The following is a 20577-nucleotide window of genomic DNA, read 5'->3' as shown; positions in this document are numbered from 1 at the left end:
TGACTTTTAAGGACGCCAGGATGCTTCCGCGTGTGTTATGAGAACGTTCCTCCTTACTAGTAACATGCGGGTGGCCCAAGTGTCCCGCGGGTGGTTTATAAGAGGGTTCTCTATGACTCACGGGTAGTATTTAAGGGTATGTGGGTCTTTTTGATACCCTACCTCTACAACAACAAAATCAAATACCTTATATCTTTGAAGAAAAACAAAAGAATAGAAATTACTATGTACGTAATTACAAAGAATTATTGAACGTTGCACTCTGCTGGCGTCACCTTATATCTTGCTGTATCTTTGCAATAAGAGTAATACATATGTTTACTCCTAACCCAATTCAAACCAACCATTTGTTGCTTTGATAGCCTTGCGTACTCTTCTCCATCCACCGGATCCAAGCTCGAAAATGTTGTATTTTTTGAACACGTAGAAGCCGTGTTTGGCAAGTTCATTTTCTGCATTGAACAACCTACAATTTCTAGGTTGGTCAACGACGCCACAAATGGTGCGTACTTATAGTTCACCGGGTACTTTCCTCCACTGGTTGCCCATTCAGAAGCATCCCATATGGTTGTGTATAGTGACATTGGCTTAGATGGGTACACCGATGAGATCGCTTGATTGTAGATCATCTCGCGTACAGGTATGTTATCTACTAGAAACCTGAAAACGGTTTAAAACGCTTATAAGATGACATGTGAAATGGTTTAAAAGAACTGAAAAACTGTATTGCTGATAATATTTTGTTTATTGAAAACCAAATATCTTTAATGGAGAGGTTATATTGTTACAATGCAAAGGATAGTGATAAAGTTAACTAGATAATGATAATTGTAATACATTAATTTATAACCATCCTATTCAAACTAGAGATCATATAATGAAAAACTTACACAATATGGTATTTGTTCCAAAGGATGGTGTATTGATGAAATTGCTGTGTGGGATCAAACCAGAGATAAACTTTTTCTTCTCTTCCAGTTTTGACACATCCATTTCCATACATATTTGTTTGAAGAACCCATTGCCTTCTTTTCGCATATCCAAGCAATTCGAAGTCAATCTCGTCATGATTATGTGGAAATAGATCTGCATTTGACATCTAAACATGCATGCAAGTATACCACAAAATCAATTTAACCATTTTGTAACATATGATTAGTTGTCAGTAAAAAGTAACATGAACAACACTTACATAGAAAGCTAGCACTACTCCTGAAGTAAAACCTGCTGGTAGCTTTATTGAAGCACTGAAGAATCCATGGTGGTATTTGTTTTTTGAAACCAATCCAGAACCTACATACAAAAAATACTGTCAAGAAGATAAAAACAATAGATACACACATAATGTGACACCGGCCGAGGCAAAGCTCATAACATTATGCTTGGTTTTGTCCACTTGAGGGATAATAAGCCATAAGAAATGTCCAATCTCATATGTTGCCGACGCGTTTTGGGTGAAATTTTTGTGAATGAGAGGAGAGCTCAATATATTTTAAGCATGCTCGGGTGGCACCAATCCTATAGGATGGTGACCTACAAGAAGTTTCCACACGAGCAACTAAAATCAAATTCGTGAGCTCAATAAGGGCAAAGCGGACAATACTGGTCAGTACGAGAAGTCAAATGTTACACGTAACTTGTATACTTTAATAAGTTAAATTAAAAAAATAATTAAAAAACATGATTAACTAAAAACTATTTCCTCATATTTAATCACCTGGGATTTGTCCAAAATGATATCAACAGATGATCCATTGCTTTTCAAATGAACATTTGATTCTCCATATAACGTGGACATCCCTTGGGTGAACGGTATACGAGGGAAACAGTCTGTCAATCGCTCAACCGTTGGAGGCTGATAAACTGCACCTCTAGACGAAACTGGTAAGAGCAAACTGCTAAAGGTAACAAGACATAAAAGAAATAACTTTTCTTGCATAAAAGCCATGAGAGCTTGTAGGAGAACTAGTAGACAGAAGAAGGTGGTGTATGTGTGTTTTCGAATGGTTGAATTAGTTATTTTTTTCTATATATATAGTGCATGGAAGAATGATAATATGATATATTCATGCTAGTGTTTGTAATTATTGCTTAGTTGTTGCAAGGCTGGATGTATCTTTCTAAAGATAGTGACAAAACATAGCTAATCCTTGATTGATTTATGTCGGATGATTGGAGATTGCTTTTAGTTGTTTTTTCTTTTGGACTTCTTTGATTCAGACTCAATATAAACCGGCTTATAACTTTTAAGTCCTCATGTTCAGATGAATCGGTGGGTTTGTTTGAACGTGAAAATTGTCTTACTATTATTATAAATATTGTACCATGAGGTTTTGCCTTTCGGTATGATTTTAAAATTCACAAACTATAATAACATTTTATAACGCATGTGATGAACATATTAATATAGTTTAGTGCATGCATTTACTATATGGATTAATATATTTTTTTAACAACTATTTAGATAACTAATGGACCATGGACTCACCCGATTATCTCCATTCCACATTTCCACTATCAAGAGAAAACACACTGTAGGTGACAAAACTCATCACCCAACCTGGAACATTCTATTTTTTTCACATGTGAAACTTGAACCGAAAACCTCCTTTTTTATGTACGAGGATTAATAATTAGTAACTATATTTATGATTGAAGACCTTGACAATGTTTTCCTAAGGTCTAGATCACCTCTTGGTTTTATAAAGGATGAAATTATTATTGGTAGGAGACGTTCTTTTAAATCTTCCATTAGTCTGATCTAAGTGCAATAATAGATATCTAACAATTTAGCGTTTGAAGCGATACAAAATCTGGGTAGTTATAGAATTTATTCATATAGCAGTTCAAGTATCCCCTTAACATGATTATGTATTTGATTACCTCACTTTACACATGCTGACGACTGACGACTGACGAGTGTAATGCATTTGTTGATTATCCAAACATGTTTACATGGGATTAAGTTTTAGAAAAAGATAATTTTGCCCCTCATGTGAGGAGATAATGGATAGAGTTAGGAAGTTAGCCAAGAAACCAAAACCACAAATAATTTAAATGCAATGGGTTCATTTGTCCAAAACATCTATTTTGAGTTGAAAGTGTTACGTGATGTAACCAGCGGGGGCCAAAAAAATCAATTTAACAGAGGAAGGATTATGAGAAAACTCATCTTTAAGGAGAGGATTTGATAACTAATAAAGAACTCGTAAAAACTCAACCAAACATAACTTCTTTTTTTATTATAAGGTTACATTTTAAAAAAAGTCTAATATTTGACATACTATCTCTATGTAATACAGTTATATTACATATATAATATATTAATATTAAACATTATTGTATTACAAGCATTGATAATGAAAAAAAAATAGAGTAAAATTAAAGTTATTTGTATCATAAAAAAGTTTCAATATTTGTAACTAAACCTCCTAAGCTTTTTATTTATATTTCTTATTAATTTTTTCATATCCTTTGAGAATGTTTAAATTCCGTATATCCACTTAAATAACTCTAATATTTAATCGAACACGTTAATAAAAAAGAAAATAGAATTATATGATTGTTTTGGTTATAGTTTTCATAATTTTTAACTTAATGAGGGGTTTATATTTGAACCCTCCCGTATATTTATGTGTGTGTATATATATTTTGTGGTTCTATCTTTCGTGGTATCCGCATATTGTAGCACGACTTTGGACGTTACATGATAAAAAAGATAACGAAACTTGTTACATTACGACTATATTTTAGGCTATCTCTTTCGCTTATTATAGTGAGTGCATCGAAACCTATAAATTTAAAATTGTTATTTCGCCTATATGGTTTAGATTGCTAATGTTATCGATCTTTTAAATATTGTAATGACTGAATTATGAACTATAGATAACGTATATAAAACACGCTACCCTCGCAAAGCACGGGCAAATCATTTCCCTTGTTATAACAAATTGATACGTGACATATTAACATTTTAAAATGCACTATTTAAGAAAAGAGAGGGAAAAGATATTAAAGAACAAACATAAACAGCCACCTAGGATCCTTAAACCATGTAAACATTTACGTTGACTCTTGAGGTGATTTTACCTGGATATTTTTATGATTGGATTTGATAGCAAATCAACTTAGTTGTATGCCAACACAGATTTCATAATGAGTTCAAATAGAGTAATATGTCTTAAGATTAAGTTAATAATTATTAGCTAAGGGTAGTTGTTGTGCATAGTTAAAGGGGCGGCGTTCTTGTCATGTGGATAGGATGGCGCCTGCTACACCATGTGGCACAAACATCACCAGATGTCGTTGTGTCTAGCGCCACCCCAATAACAGCATGAAACAAAATAATAGGTAGGTCCACTCCACTAACAACCAATCATGTTTTTTTTAATATCTAGTTAAACCTAGTTAACTAATAATGTGCTAGTTAGAGTCTCACTACCGACGTGACATTGACTTGACGATATAACTAGTCATTACTAGTTAAACCTAAACTCGCATCCTAATAATTAAAATTGTTTTGGTGATAGACCTAAAAACAAATATAAAATAATATAGATACGAATCAATGTTAATAATAAACATGTCAATTAATTTGGTGATATCTTATATATATATATATATATATATATATATATATATATATATTTATACATTTTGCTTTAGATGTAAGTACGCAAAAGGTTATTTAGATAGAATTTTTTTTACTCTCTCCTACTCCATGCGATTATCTTATATAGAGGGCGGTTACTGTACATTAATCCCCTATCGTACGAAGCGTACGCGACATCAGGAAGCGTCGATCAAAATTTTCAAAACACGCGCCTCTATTCTTCAAAAAGGGTAAGATCGTCAATTAGTTTCCATTAGTCTCCTAAAATCACTCGCAATATTCAAACCTATTAATCAACTAATCTCGGCGACGAAGCGTACTCATTCAATCAACTAAAAACCTATCAATTGTTCCAGCAACGAAGCAACTACATTCAATCAACTAATCTCGGCGACGAAGCATACTACATGCAATCGAAAAATGAAGATGGATAAAACAAAGAACCCTAACTCATCTGCTTCAACGAAGGAACGAAGATCAAAGCTTAAACAAGATAAACCTCATATTACTAATAAATCAGGTGTTTGTTTATTATTCATGTAATCGTTTTAGGTTTTAGAGAGGATTTTGTTGGTTCAGTCGGGACCGAGACGATCCGAGCCGGTTCGAGACGGAAGGTTTGATAACCAAAGACGGATAGAAACAAACACGAAACAAACGATTTCATTGATAAAAAACGAAAGATTACATGCTTGTTAAACACTGAAATCACGATCTATGGCAGGGGGAGGTCGAGCATGGCCTCCCCCCTCATCCGGACAGCACCTGGGCGCCGGGCACGCAAATCCTTAACAAACCACGCCTGAAAGCTGGGTATTTATACCCACTGCTATTCGATCAGGACTCATTCGATCGAATGAGTCCTATTCGATCGAATAGCAGACTCATTCGATCGAATCAGAGACTGGTTCGATCGAATGAGTATCCATTTGAAAATGCTCTTTCGAATGGATGACTTTCGGCGTGGACCACTATCTAGGTGTACAGCATACAACATAAACAATCTAAACTATTCGCCAAGCGACGGCCACAAAACATGCACCAACAGATTTAATGAGCGTTTGACAACAAATCAGTAAAATGTAATCGTTTTAGGGTTTAACTTTATCTTAAATTGTATTAATTATTAGTTATTACGTTTCTAATTAACCTCTGTTTATATGCGTTTGACAAGTGTTTAGGTTGATTTCACCATTGGTATGCTTGTTTGAGATGACTGAATAACAGGTTCCTTAACTGGTCTTGTGCGTTTGGCTAGCGTTTGACATGCGTTTGGTAGTCTTGTTTGTAATGACTGAATAATAGGTTCCTCAACTGGTCTTGTGCGTTTAGCTAGCGTTTGACATGCGTTTGGAAGTCTTGTTTGTGATAATTGAATAATAGGTACCTTAACTGGTCTTGTACGTTTGGCTAGCGTTTGACATGCGTTTGGAAGTGTTGTTTGTAATGGCTGACTAACAGGTTCCTTAACTGGTCTTGTGCGTTTGGCAAGCGTTTGGCATGCATTTGGTAGTCTTGTTTGTAATGGCTGACTAACAGGTTCCTTAAACTGGTCTTGTGCGTGTGGCTAGCGTCTGGCATGCGTTTGGTAGTCTTGTTTGAGATGACTGAATAACAGGTTCCTTAAACTAGTCTTGTGCGTTTGGCAAGAGTTTGGCAGTCTTGTTTGAGATGACTGAATAACAGGTTCTTTAACAGATGCGTTTGGCAGTCTTGATTGCATATATTATTAGGCGTTTGATGAGCATTTTAAAGTTATTTAACATCTGAGTTTTATGTGTGGTCATTTAAGCGAAAGGTTAAAACAAAAGAAGTTGATGCCGGAGTCAAAAAGCTTAAGACAAAACATGTTGAAGCAAACTCTGATTCGGACTTTGAAGTTCCAATCAACAAATTTTTATCAAAGAAGAGGAAAGAGGTGGAAGAGAGTAGTTCGGACTCAAACTTTCAAAAACCAAGGAGGAAGGTTGTTAAAGAAAAGAAACGAGCTGAGAGGGTACAAAGGAAACCTTTTGTTGAATTTCTAGACAGAAAGTTGCGGCTCAGATGTGCACCATTTAACATTGTCGATGCAGTGAGTGCAATGAGCTCTGCCCAAAAAGAATGTTTGAAAGAAATGGGGTTTGGTTCAATATTAAACCTGAAAATTAACCAAACTCCATCAATGTTAGGGCATTGGTTGCTGATGAACTACGATCACCGGTTTAATGAGTTGAACATCGGCAGTGGTGTTATTAAGTTAACAGCAACAAAGGTTCATGAGGTGTTGGGTATACCAATGGGTAAAATACCCGTTTTAGACAGGAGTAGACCAAGGTTGGGGGATGATGAGACTACTAATATGTTCAAGAACCAATTCCCGACTACAAGAATAAATATCAATCATGTGAGAGAGAAATTGACGGATGATCAAGGAGTTGGTGACATGTTTAAAATTAATTTCCTTGGTTTGTTTAACATATGTATAGGTTTTATTACAAAATCAACAACAATTAACCAACGATTCATCTCCGCAATCGATAATCCCACAGATATTCCAAATATGGACTGGTGCGGCTATGTAATTGAAAACCTAAAGATGACAAAGGAAGAATGGAAAGATGAAAACGAACAATACAACGGTCCAATCACCTTTCTTACGATGCTTTACACACATGATTACCAGAAGAAATATGGTACATTTGGGGCTCCGGTCACAACACCTGCAGTCAACTACATAACAACAACAACTCTTGCAAGGATGGAGAAATACTTGTATAATAATGGACCTCCTGTAGATGATGATTCTGAAAACGAGGAAGACACTCCTGCATATGAGAATGATGTTGAAAACGAGGAAGCCAATGATGATACTGTTGATGCTGCTTGTAATGATGATGTTGAAGCTTCTAGTGAGATTGCAGCCACCGGTGACAAGATAATTCCTGAGATTGCAGCTGCTGGTGAGATTGCAGCTTCTAGTGAGATTGCAGCTAAAGATGATACTGTTGATGCTACAGCTGCTTGTAAAGATGATGATGCAGCTGCTGGTGAGATTGCAACCACCAGTGACAAGATAACTCTTGAGATTGCATCTGCTGGTGGGATTGAATCTGCTGCTGATAATACAGTTGATATTCCTTCTGCTGATAAACCTGCAAAAACAGTTGGTGGGGCACCTGCTGATGACAACGCGATACATCAGCCTAATACAGATGGTGACAACCAAAAACATGGTAACAAAAAACTTGTTATTTTCATCTAATATGTATATCTTTTAATGATACATTAACAAATGTCAGGAACAGATGGGGGAAGTGAAACAGAATCAGATAATGCCGATCACAATGCCGAAGGCGAATTTGATGATGATGATGATGATGATGATAGGTATTCACATTTGAGTTTAAAAATGCCATTGGGGACACACACGCAGGAACTGGTCGACTTTTATATGACCCCACTTCAGCTGTCTGGAATATCTGCTTACCTACCACCAAAAGAAACAAAAGAAGAAAAGGTGAGACACCCATCAAATCAAAAATATCTTAATTTAACTAATAACTAAATTTTCATTTTACAGTCTTGGAATAAGAAAATGGATAAGAAGATGAAGAAATTTGAAATACTTTGCAAAGAACTCAATGAATTAGTCCGTGAAGGGAAGGAAAAACATCTATCAAATCCACATATCTTTGCTAGGTGTTGTGATTGGGAAGATATATTCAATCCTAATGTGGTTACCAAAACACAAGAAAGTGAAACTGTGAAAAACAACACACTCCTTAATTTAGGTAAGAAAAGCAATATAAGTCTTAATCAATATATATATATATATATATATATATATATATATATATATATATATATATATATATATATATTTGTCTTTGTAAGTTCCCACTTCTTATACAGCTGCCGCAATTGAGCCAGTCCATTTAGATGCGGTAGTTGGTTCAGATACTGTGGTTGGTGAAGAAGGTAGTGGTACAATTCTATATATTTATACTATAAACGCTCAACAAACTCTGATATCTAAAATTTGAATCCCACACATTCCAGAAGTTTATAATCTGTCAGAAGAAAAGAAAAAATCTAGGGAAATTGTTGATGATGTAGGGGTTAGTGGTGCAAGTGCAGGAGTTAGTGGTGCAAGGGGTGGTGATGCAGTGGTAAATGCAGGGGTCAGTGGTGCAAGTGCAGGGGTTAGTGGTGCAAGGGGTGGTGATGCAGTGGTAAATACAGAGGTTAAGGAGCCCGAAAAAGGTAAATAAATTAAAAACATCTTTTATACAACTTAAAAGAATATTATTAATAAAAGTTTATATGACAACTGTCATTGGTAATGAATCTCAAGAAAACAAAGATGAAGAAATTATAGTAACAAAGCTAGAAGGGAATAATAAACTTGATTCAGTTGTCTCTACAGTACTTGCATGGGCAAAAGAAGGTATTAATATGCTTAAATTTATCTTTATACAACTTATACGCTTGTCAAACACTCGTGTTAATATGTTTATATTTCATATGAAAGATACACAAGTTGGAACGAAAGACGACAAGATGGAAAACACTGTCGCAAAAAGTCAATAAGAAGTTGAAATTCCAAAAGAAGTTGAAGGTATTGAACGCTAGTCTATATTTTGTTACTAGTTTCATACATAAACGCTTTCTAACGCTCGCACTTATTGCTTCACAGTTATCTCACTTGGAGCTGATGTGGTACATGTTCCTACAAAAGCCCAAGAGTCTAGTGCAATTGCATCAGAGATGATACAAGGGGGTGAAAACAAAGATGGTGTTGATCTCATAACTGATGCAACTCTAGAAGATATTATAGGTAAGACAAAAAAAAATTCATTTGATTTATATAAAATTTTTTGGTAATCTGCTTCAGTGACTTGAACTTGTTGTTTTTCAGTTACTAGGGTTGAAGAGAAAAACCAAGTGAAAAATTCTGTTTGTGATGCTGCTATGTCACCAAGTGAAATTTCAAAACACCGACATCAACTTCAAAGTTACATCTCCGGTATCATTAATGCAAGAAAATAAAGACAAAGAGTTGGTGAGAGAAGAAAGAAAGAAAAAGTTACCTCCTGCATTGAGATCACCATATGTTTTAAGAGAGGTTGAACTAAACACATCAGTCACAGATGGTGAAAAAACAATTGCGGAGTATATATTTTTTTGCCTCGACGACATATGGGAAGAGGTTTTCAAGACTACTTACACGGATTCATTTAAGGTGATTTTTGAGAGCTTTTGTCCTGGTTTGTATCTAACAACAAACGCAATGGATGCATTCTGTGAACTCTTGAACTTTGAGGAAAAGAAAAAATCTGCAGAATCACCATTCAGGCTCTTCAGTACAAGCACACTGCTGGTATGCTTTAATTATACATGTTATCTCAAACGCTTATTAACTCTTGTTAAACGATTGTTAAACTCTTTAACATGCAGACAAGTGACCATTATAATGAGGCATTTGGTCACACAAACGAACAAAGACTCGATGTGTTTACGGACAACGTTGAGAAACAGATGATGAGGTGTGATATCAAAACAATGAAGGAAGTTGCTATTTTCTTTGTGTCAATACTACATAGAGATCACTTCTATGTGATTGTTTTCAACCTTCAAACCGGAGTGATAGAGTGGCTTGACAATAGTGCACATCATGAAGTACTAGCTAATCAGAAGTTTAAAAAGCCAGAAGACAAACAAAAACAAATCAAACGACTTTTTGAAGAAAGATACAACAAGAATCCACAAATCCTGGTAAACGCTCAACAAACTCTCTCTCAACAAAAAAAAATTATTATAAAATTGTTAAATAATTAACTGCTTTTAATGTATTTTTAGAAAAAACGTCTTCTACATGTATCTTAAGAAAATCAATCACCCCATTGCTGAACAAATCAAAAAGGCTCCAATGACAAGATTAAGGATGTCATGGAGAACAACCGAAAACGGGGTAGATTGTGGGATTTTTACAATGAGACACATGGAGATGTATGACGGGCAGAAACCATGGACATGTGAATTTTACAAAGAATGTCCTAAACAACAGAATCAGCTAAAAAAGTTGAGGACAAAGTATTTGGCCAAAATCCTTCTATCGGATATAAACAAAAAAAGAGAAACTCTAATCGAGAAGGCAGATCAATTTAGTAAAAATAACGAAACCAAAATGTCCGGGGAGCAAATTGTTGAAGAACTCAAAATAAGGCAACAACTAATTTGACTTTGTTGTCTATTTTAGTCTATTTTGGTCAATGTACTTATGTTTGTAAAAATCAACTAACAAAAAACATTGGAATATTATTATTACCACACAAAATACCACGGGAGTACATGATTAACAAAAACCATTGAAAAACACTCATCAAACTCTCAAACATCACCCACTTGCCTCCTACTCTGATATTGACTTGAGAAAATCCAACTTTAATTTCATTGAACAGATTAGCTTAAGAATTGCCTTTGATAATTCTTTGAACTCTTCTAACTCATTCTTCCCTATGTCAACCATAAACAAAACAGCAAGATCTCGTATAGCACTAGCAGGCATTTTGACAAGAACATTCGTAATAACATCCCTGTAATCCATGTTATTATTAAGCATCACAAACTCATGTGTTAGCTTGTCACGGCAAGCTTTGTCGGCGGCTATCTGCTCAACAATTTTCATCTTCAACGCTTCCTTGAAAGATGATGATGATGATGATGAGGCATCCATTATAACTGATTTTGAGATTGGTTGGTATGACTGTGACAAAATATAGCATATATATAGAAAAAATACCACGGACCAAATAGTACAAAAAGGACAAAAAACAACTGCATATTCACGGACCAAAATAGTGTAAAAAATAATAATAAAAGGACAACACGTTTGACCACGCTTATAACTGTATGCTCACGGACTCAACATACGAACAGTGTAAGCTCATTATGTAACATCCTAAATATTATAATGTTAAATAAAGAAAGTTATCTTTAGTGATTTCGCGTTATTAATTAATTAATATCGAGTAAAGAACGGATCATGGACTTAGATTAATTAAGGTGGATTAAGTGGTAATGGGCTTTAGGTCCATGGGCTTCAAGAGGTATAAATACCCTCTTAAACCAACCTAAAACCCTAAACCCTCATTTATATCCATCCTAATCTCTACACACTCAAAAACACACACACACACTTCCTTATTACTATTTACGGCCGAGAGAGAGGAAGAGGGTGAAACGACCAACGAACAACGAATAGCAATAGATCTCTCATATACGAGCTAGATACAAGATAACCAAGCAAAACGCGACCAACCGAACGTATAAAAGGTATGTTTTGATCCTAAAGTTTACGTTTTTATAAACGTTTAGCCTTGAAACTTAGAACGAGGATAGATCGGGGGTAAACGAAATGTAAAGTTGTAAAATTGATGCTAAAACGAAACTAATGAACCCTTAAACCTGTGCGAATCGATTAAATGGAAAGATATGGTCTTGACGTTTAAATGTCCAAACTTTATGCGCTTTTGGGTCAAGTTTTATCCGAAAATGAACATGAGAACGTTTACGGGTTTGGTCATTATCATCTCCAAGGTTTCACGACGAAACAGATATGAGTAAGGGGTTTTAGAACGAACAGGACCTGCTGCTGAGCAACTTCGCCTGCAAGCCAACTTCGCCTACAAGCTAAGTTCGCTGCAAGCCAAGTTCACTGCAAGCCAGTTCGCCAGCAGGCAACTTCGCCTGCAATGTAAGTTCGCCTAAGGTTTAACTTCGCCAAGTTAAATTCGCCACTGGTCAAGTTTGCTGATGCCAAGTTCGCCTAATGATAAGTTCGCCAAGTTAACTTCGCTGAATGATAAATTCGCTTAATATTAAGTTCGCCAAAAGTTAAGTTCGCTGGAAAATAAATTAAAATCCTAGTGAAAAATGTGTTAAGACAGTTAATGGAAATAAAATTTTTCCAAGCTGACCTGGCAGCTCGACCCCAGCCAGGGGCTCTGCCCCTTGAACCCTGCTAGAGACTGCCGCCCCTAGAACCCCGCTGCCAGGGGCGCTGCTCCCGGACCCCCGTTCGTTGTGGGTTATAATTGAACTAGAAACACAATATAGATAGCGATAGATGATTGATACGTGTATTGTTATACAGTTAGCCGTGCACAGCTCAAGAAGGGAATAACAATTAACGGTGAACGTAACCGTGTTCAGGTGAGTTCTAGCCCCATTTATGTGTTATGTTTTCGGGGCTGTGTGCATACTCTACATGTTTGTTAATACGCTTATCCTAAGTGATAAATGTATGCCTTATGTGAATGATGTGAAATGTATGAATGATTGCTTGATGGTACGTGAACGATCTTCGGATATTACACGTACTGTCAGGTTGTAATGCTATGTATAAGGAAGGTATGATATGTATGCTTATATGAACGTGATAAAGTTAATAAAAGAAGGAAAGGTATGGTTGTATGGTTGTATGGATACGAAAAGGGTACCGAGTCCTAATAATACTCGAGGTACGATGTATGGTTGTATGGTAACGAAGAGGGAATCGAACCCTACTAATATTCGAGAACTAGGGAACCGAACCCTACTAATATTCAAGGAAAGAGGGTACCGAGCCCTAATAATACTCGAGGAAGGAGGGTACCGAGCCCTAATAATACTCGAGGAATGTAGGGCGTAACGCTCCTTATAACGTAAGATATGAAAGCAAGTTAGTACAAAAGAAAGTATGAAAGTATGAATGAAAGAATATAAGTTTGTGTGTATTGTATAATGTATGATTAACTAGAACTCACTCAGCGTAGCTGACTTTTAGTATGCACGCAGGTGAGTAGGATGAGGCAGCTCGCTTGAGGGGACACGTGGCGTTGAATAAGAGACTGGCATCGGAAGGCTCAGGGCGTGTTATATTTTAATTACTTAGTTTTCGAAAGACAAGTTGGTTGTTTAAGACAAGTTTTGAATTGTTATGAAATGTTTTATTAAAGTTTTTATATTCCGCGAATGTTTTTAATTAACTCTGATATTAGAACTGCGTTTATGAGTAAATCCAACACGAAAGTAGGGCTACCGGTAACGGGGCCTTACACATTACTATATGCTCACTTATAACGAGCAAAAAACAACTGAACGCTCTTGTACGCTTTTACACGCTAGCCATCGAATCTCGTTCAAAAGAAACTAATTTCTAATCTAGTTTTGTCAAAAACTTAAAATGACATTTATAACAACTCATCTGCCAAAATTGAAGTCCAAATAAAAAAAGATTTTTGTAATCATAGCCTACATCAAATCACTTAAATTAAATATAACAACTCACCCTAAAAACAACTGAACGCTCTTGTACGCTTTTACACGCTAGCCATCGAATCTCATTAAAAATAAACTAATTTTTAATCTAGTTTTGTCAGAAACTTAAAATTACATTTATAACAACTCATATGCCAGAATTTTGTAATCATAGCCTACATCAAATCACTTAAATTAACTTTACACTATGTCAACAACCAAAAAAAATATTAAAAATATATATATCATGCTTTTATCATGCTAAATAAAAAATTAAAATTACATTTATAACACCTCATCTGCCAAAATTGACTTCCAAATAAAAACAGATTTTTGTAATGATAACCTACATCAAATCACTTAAATTAAATTTACACTATGTCAACAACCAAACAAAAGATTAAAAAATATATATATCACGCTTTTATCACTCTAAATAAAATTTAAAAATACATTTATTACAACTCATCTGACAAAAAGAAAAACAGAGTTTCGTTCTTAAACGCTCTTGTACGCTTTTACACGCTAGCCATCGAATCTCGTTAAAAAGAAACTAATTTCCAATCTAGTTTTGTCAAAAACATAAAATTACATTTATAACAACTCATCAGCAGTTTGTGTGATGATCATAACCTACATCAAATTAAATGACATTGAATAAACTCTATCTCAACTACCCACAATTAATAGAAATTCAAATTATGTCTATATATTGCACCTTCATTGTTATAAATCATTTCACACAAAAAACTAAAAAAAACAAACACACAAAAATGTTTTCATCCGATAAATCAGTAAAAAGCATGGTCAAGGCCAAGCTTGATCTTGAGAAAGAAAAAGACGAGAAGTTTCTCAACGTCCTTCAACACTCACAGACATATGTGCTTCAAGAGAAATCAAAAACTCTTGATGCATACAATGAACTCCTTGAGCTACCTGACAGTGAGTTCAAGGCACAGGCTGCTGAGTTCCTCAAACAGCAGACTGCATGCTACGACTCCGTCTATGGTACGTTGGCTGACATTGTTTCAAATTTGTCAGCCAACATGGAGTTCAAGGAAGATGGGCGTGAGAAGATCAAGAAGCAGGGAGCGGTGGGGGTTGATGGGGGTGTGGGTTGATGGGGGCTGACGGGGTCTAATGGAGGTCTGATGATGGGGGGTCTGATGATGGGGTGTAACCCCATGTAATAAAAAAATAAATAAATAAAAGATTTTTATATTTTGTTATGATGTTGTCTTCTTTTGTTATATGTTTGATTGGATACGCTCGTCATACGCCTGATATACGTTAGTGAAATGCTTGTATAAAAAAAGTTAACTACATAACACATAACCGAAAAAAAAAACAAAAAAACTAACAAACTACGAATTCATTGTTGCGGTTGCTGCTGCAATGCTTTACAAGTTCTGCTATTGTGCCCACTTACGTGACAAATTTGACATTCCCTATAACCCTTCCCAAAGTGACTAATGGCTATCTCTTTCTTTGATTTAATTCTTTTGTGCGACCCACGACCCTTGTTTCTTATTCCAGTAGGTACACGAACCGTAACTTCTTATGGCTGCTCAAAACCTAGGACAACAACAAATCTATCCCTTTTAGATGGACGTACCCTTTCATACCGAGTTAAGTCTGCCTTTTCAATTATCAAGTTCATCTCATCTCTAACTTTAATTAATTCATCAATATCTGCAACATAACTATTGATAAGGTATTCACCGGCATACTTTATTTCTCTTGAAATTTCTTTTATCTTCCTGTTCTGATCATTACCAAACTCTGGCATTGGAACTGTTCTGATATTCACCGTAGCCTCTTCCTCCAACGATCATTTATATATCTTTTAGGGAATTTCTTGACTTTATACATATTCATGACGTAGAAAATATGCCGACACCACAAACCATATTGTTCGAATCTTTTGCAGGAGCATGTTGCAATAGACTCTTCACCAAACTCACCGTCCTTCTTAAACACAACCTAAAAAAAGTCAAACGCTTATCTAACGCTTGTTAATTAACTTAAACTAAAACAGCTTTAAAACTAAAAACACTTAATAAACGCTCGTAAATTACCTCCAAAAAACCTAGAACATACGCATTAAAATCCATTATTTTGCACCTCAAAAACCCTCATTCTTCTTCACAAGAACTGAATTGTGAAACATCACCAACAATTTCATTCATTTCATCTTGAAGATCATTAAATATAGCTCTTGTATATATCCTAACTGCTTCCCTTTCAAGATAACTTCGGGTTTCTAATTGCGGATACATGTACCTACTATCATGATCACATCGTCTGCCATTGTATCTCTGTATCTCCATACAAAAATCAAAATGGTTAAAAAACTCAACTAATGTTAATTGAGAATTTGTAGCTTTTCCAAAAAAATGGTTTTCACTCTCTGATCTTGATGTTGTACGCATCAATCCAGACAAAAGTTTGTCTCTATAAAACGCAGGTATCCAATCAAATCTGATTTCATACATATCAGTAAGCCATTTATTATTGTCAAGCTCAAAATCAACCATTATAGCCTGCCATTTTTCCTCAAATTCTGAAGGACTAATTGAATCGGTCCACACAATGTTACACAGCCTACTCTTAAAATATTCATTGTTACATAAATCAGCCCCCACCTGATAACACAAAAAACATGTTAAAACCCTTGTGAAACGCTCGTTGTCACAAAAGAAAAAGACTATTGTCGTTAAACGCTTGTAAAACACTCATTATTCAAAAACTGCTTAAAACACAATTAAGAAAAGTTACCCTGTCATCAACTTTCTTCATGATATGCCACATGCATAACCTGTGCCTTGTATTTGGAAACACAACTGCAATAGCTTGCTTCATAGCAGGGTCTTGATCAGTAACAACAACCTTCTGTGCATGACCAAATGACTTAAGAAACATTTGCAATAACCATGTGTACGATTCAATAGTTTCAGAAGCTAGTAATCCAGCACCGACAGTAATACTATGACAATGGTTATCAATTTCCGTGAACGGGACAAAAACCATCTTGTACCTGTACATATAAAATCATATAAAATAGACACAAAAACATATACATACAAAACAATCCTATACATACACACAAACTTACTTGTTAGTCTTAAATGTAGCATCAAAAGATATAATATCCCCAAATGCAATGTAATTACTCTTTGAAGTCTCATCAGCCCAAAACATACGAATTAACTCACGATCATCATTCAAATCATATTCAAAAGAATAATCGGATGAAAATGTTTTCTTCGCACACAATCTCTGAACAATCATCTCAACATCATACTCCCCAATATAACAATTCAAACCTTGTTTAAAATTCTTACAATCATCTTTAGTTGCTCCTACCTTTTCAAACCCACCGTACTGTGTTCTCATAAGGTTAAACGCTTTAACAGGTCCCAAGTTCATATTAGACATCTCATAAATAGCTTCTCTTGGACATGTGTTAACTTCCTAGCAGAACGAACAAACTGCATATCAGAATCTACAACCATTTTATGATTATGGCCTTTAACAAAATCATCTACTTGAAAAAATTCACTTTCAACAAATTTCAAGTGTATATGTGCTCTACAACCACATCTAATTGGCGGCCTCTTCTTCCTTTGGTAATATGGCTTGCTTGATTCATTACAATCACCTTTTGAATCATACATTTTAGCTGGCTTGTGACCTTCTTTACAACATGTAAAGTACTTAGTATTTAATACACCACCATGCATGTAAGATCCACCTTTACGAGCCCCGAATCCAGCTTTTTTAGCATATTCACTATAAAAATCAAATGCTTGATCAATTGACGAAAACATCATTACTTTAACAGGTCTGTATGAAGAAGCAACTTCAGGAATGATATCAACCCCTTGACCTTCAACCAAAACACTTGAACCATCTACACAAAAACACCAATATAAAAATTATAATCCAAACACGCTATAACACGCTCAAAAATTATAATCAAAACCATTTTAACAAACATAATAGTAACACGCTCATAAACGCTCATATTATACAACATTATAATCAGCTCATAATCAGACATATTAACACGCTCATGATACGTACGTTTGTATTATGAAACATCAAAAATCAAAAAGACGGTCCTAATATGAACACGCTCGTAAAACGCTACAAAACTAAACTAATTTAATTGTCATGTGATTCTCATGAGAACTAACGTACAGATTATAAACGTACACAACTACGATTAATTAATTCAAAACACAGCAAAAACTTACATTCGCGATCGTCTTCCATTTCAAAACCCTAAAATCACAAAAATCGCTTGAAAAACTGGTTCATATACTTAACATAGCACAATTGATAGTTTTAGGTACAAAAATTGATTCGTAAAATAAGAAATTGATTTTGATTAAGCTAAATATCAGGATCATAACCGTTTATACGCAAATTACCAAATTTAAATGACAAATCAAAAAGACAATCATACCCTTCTCGCTTAAAAATAACACGGGATCTGCTCAACCGCTTTCAACTGAATGGTAAGTGTAGATCGACGCTTCCTGTTGTCGTGTACGATTTTGTACGATAGGAATTAGCGTATTCCATCTTTCCTCATCTTATATATATGTTACGTGCAAACGTTTATGTGTTTCTCGCAAATTTTTATTTGAATATAATCTTGTATATATAACACAAGCCCATGCATTTACTTCAGTTTAAAAGCTTTATATAAATCTCTTTATGCATATCTCCAAAGACTATCAAGAAAAGAAGTGATCATGTGACATGATATTTTTTAATATTTTAATTATTCTGTATTCAATTATAAGACTAAGAAACAAGTTCAATATGTATAGAGATTCAATTATTTGTTGGTCGCGATCATTTAACAATAGGCACTACCACGCATGTTTAACTTTAATACCATATTTATCCTATTTGTTGTATTTATGTGAAAACTTTGAATGATCCCCTAGTTGAAGTGGTTGAGATAATATACTTAAATACTTCAATTTAAAAAAAGAGGAGGCATTTGGCATCGACGGAGGCATGAATTTTTATTTATGGGTTTGGGATTTTTCGCTGCTTGATTTTTTTCTGGTGTCGAAGTTTTCGGGCCCGAATGGGTCGGGTCGATCATTTGGTTCAGTCAGATAAATAAAATGCAATATCATTGTCATGACAAAAACATATCGTTAACATTCAACATATAAAATACAAAGTCATATTAAACAAAAAGATATTACATATTATAATTGTTCCCTACGTGCTTCATGTTTTGAAAACGACATATCGCGACTTTGAAAAAGAACTCAATTTCAATATAACAAATACAAACATCATTTGTATAATAGTCACCTAAACGATCACGCAAATCCGTCATCACATGCATCATTGAAGAAGAACGTTTCTCAAAAGATAGACCAACGGATATTGGTTGTTGGAGCAGGTTGTAACCTTGAGACGAACCACCGAAGGCAACGAGGCAAAGGTCATATGGTTAGAAAGAAGCCGATCAGTTGATGGTCGATGCTTTAGTTTGTTTATTTTTTTTATATATGTATTATGTTTAAGAAATTTAATTGGGTTGGGTTTATTGACCCATTTGCATTAGTAATTTGGCTTTTTAATAATCATATATGAGTTATTATTGGCCCATATATATTGTTTGTTAATAATTTTTATAGGTTTTTAAAAAGCTTTTTATAGTTTATAAAAGGAATATTCACTACAGAAAATTATACCAAATTTTTTCATAATTAATGAGTTCGAATATATTTTTTTAAAACGATATTGGGTTTGCTCTCCAAAAAAGAATGGGTTCACTCGTTAATTCGACACTATAGGTTATACATATATAACCATAAAAAGACCAGGTTCAACCGAACCTGATGTTGGTATTGTGGCTCCGCCACTGGTCTTTGGTTCAAATCCTAATTCTGACAAAAAAAAAAAAATAAAAAAATAGGGGGTTTCAAGTTAGGTCACGTGGTTCTCACATATAGTAGGTTTTCTTTTGAGAGTGAAATGAAAACAATCGGGTGGGTCAGTAGCCACTCAATGAGTGATCCGAATAACCGTTAAACAAAACAATGGGAAAACTAAACAATTATCGTTTGTAATTTTGCTAGCTTACAAGAATATACAAAGGACGTTAATATTAGCATTTTAATTACTTGCCATACTATAATAGAACGGAAATTAAATCAATCAAATGATGAAATGAATAGAAATTAGAATGTGAGTACTAAATTTGGGGTGTTGGTTCTAACAAATACAGTTTATCTTTTTTTTTTTTTAATGTAGTGAATTCAATTAAGAGGTCTGCTAGAGATACACCACTTAAGCAATTTACACACCATTTTCCATCTAATCATAGGTTTCATACGCAACGTATGCTGATATACGCAACGTATAGAATAATAACTTAAGTTAGTCAAATCAAGGAAGCCATACGATCATATGGAAAACCATACGAGTCATATGCTATAGAAACTATACGAGCCAAATTCTTTTGTATATAGTTCGTATTATATGGAATACGAGACTTATAAGATTTCATACGAAGCATGTAAATCTAACATAAACATATGAACAGTAGAATACAAATCATATGCATGTAGGTGTTTGAAAAATCATGAAAAGTAATCTATACGAACTGTATAGGAAATAATACGAAACGTATGACGAAGAATCTT

At 34.8% G+C, this 20577-nt stretch overlaps 3 protein-coding genes across 3 annotated transcripts; all 3 read right to left on the bottom strand.

Annotated features, from left to right (window-relative positions):
• Nucleotides 1-211: 211 nt before the first annotated feature.
• LOC143603134 (putative xyloglucan endotransglucosylase/hydrolase protein 33) lies at nt 212-2410 on the bottom strand. The gene is made up of 4 exons (XM_077080032.1): nt 1718-2410; nt 1193-1309; nt 891-1099; nt 212-660 (listed from the first exon to the last, which is right to left on the bottom strand). The coding sequence occupies exons 1-4, from the start codon at nt 1946-1948 to the stop codon at nt 246-248; spliced, it is 972 nt and encodes a 323-aa protein (XP_076936147.1). The 5' UTR covers nt 1949-2410; the 3' UTR covers nt 212-245.
• Nucleotides 2411-16029: 13619 nt separating this feature from the next.
• LOC143603133 (protein FAR1-RELATED SEQUENCE 5-like) lies at nt 16030-17323 on the bottom strand. The gene is made up of 3 exons (XM_077080031.1): nt 17010-17323; nt 16673-16931; nt 16030-16539 (listed from the first exon to the last, which is right to left on the bottom strand). Exons 1-3 carry the CDS (start codon nt 17321-17323, stop codon nt 16030-16032), a joined length of 1083 nt encoding a protein of 360 aa, XP_076936146.1.
• Nucleotides 17320-18172, bottom strand: LOC143603132 (protein FAR1-RELATED SEQUENCE 11-like). Its single transcript, XM_077080030.1, has 2 exons — nt 18154-18172; nt 17320-17807 (listed from the first exon to the last, which is right to left on the bottom strand). The coding sequence occupies exons 1-2, from the start codon at nt 18170-18172 to the stop codon at nt 17320-17322; spliced, it is 507 nt and encodes a 168-aa protein (XP_076936145.1).
• Between the last annotated feature and the right edge of the window lie 2405 nt (nt 18173-20577).

The sequence above is a fragment of the Bidens hawaiensis genome, unplaced genomic scaffold (genome assembly GCF_021521415.1).
Source record: "Bidens hawaiensis isolate Kalapana, Puna unplaced genomic scaffold, B.hawaiensis_p1.1 tig00060854_1, whole genome shotgun sequence".
NCBI classification, from domain to species: domain Eukaryota; kingdom Viridiplantae; phylum Streptophyta; class Magnoliopsida; order Asterales; family Asteraceae; genus Bidens; species Bidens hawaiensis.
The sequence above is the reverse complement of the archived record's forward strand: the minus strand, read 5'-3'. Positions and strand labels throughout refer to the sequence as shown.

Excerpts from the sequence above, each read along its gene's own strand:
- LOC143603134 (XM_077080032.1), bottom strand. The coding sequence starts at position 1,948 with ATGGCTTTTATGCAAGAAAAGTTATTTCTTTTATGTCTTGTTACCTTT. Across the intron at positions 1,310-1,717 it reads TCATTTTGGACAAATCCCAG|TATTTTTTGTATGTAGGTTC; the intron begins GTGATTAAATAT and ends TCTTCTTGACAG. Across the intron at positions 1,100-1,192 it reads GAGTAGTGCTAGCTTTCTAT|ATGTCAAATGCAGATCTATT; the intron begins GTAAGTGTTGTT and ends ATGCATGTTTAG.
- LOC143603133 (XM_077080031.1), bottom strand. The coding sequence starts at position 17,323 with ATGAACTTGGGACCTGTTAAAGCGTTTAACCTTATGAGAACACAGTAC. Across the intron at positions 16,932-17,009 it reads GCTACATTTAAGACTAACAA|GTACAAGATGGTTTTTGTCC; the intron begins GTAAGTTTGTGT and ends TTATATGTACAG. Across the intron at positions 16,540-16,672 it reads TGAAGAAAGTTGATGACAGG|GTGGGGGCTGATTTATGTAA; the intron begins GTAACTTTTCTT and ends TTGTGTTATCAG.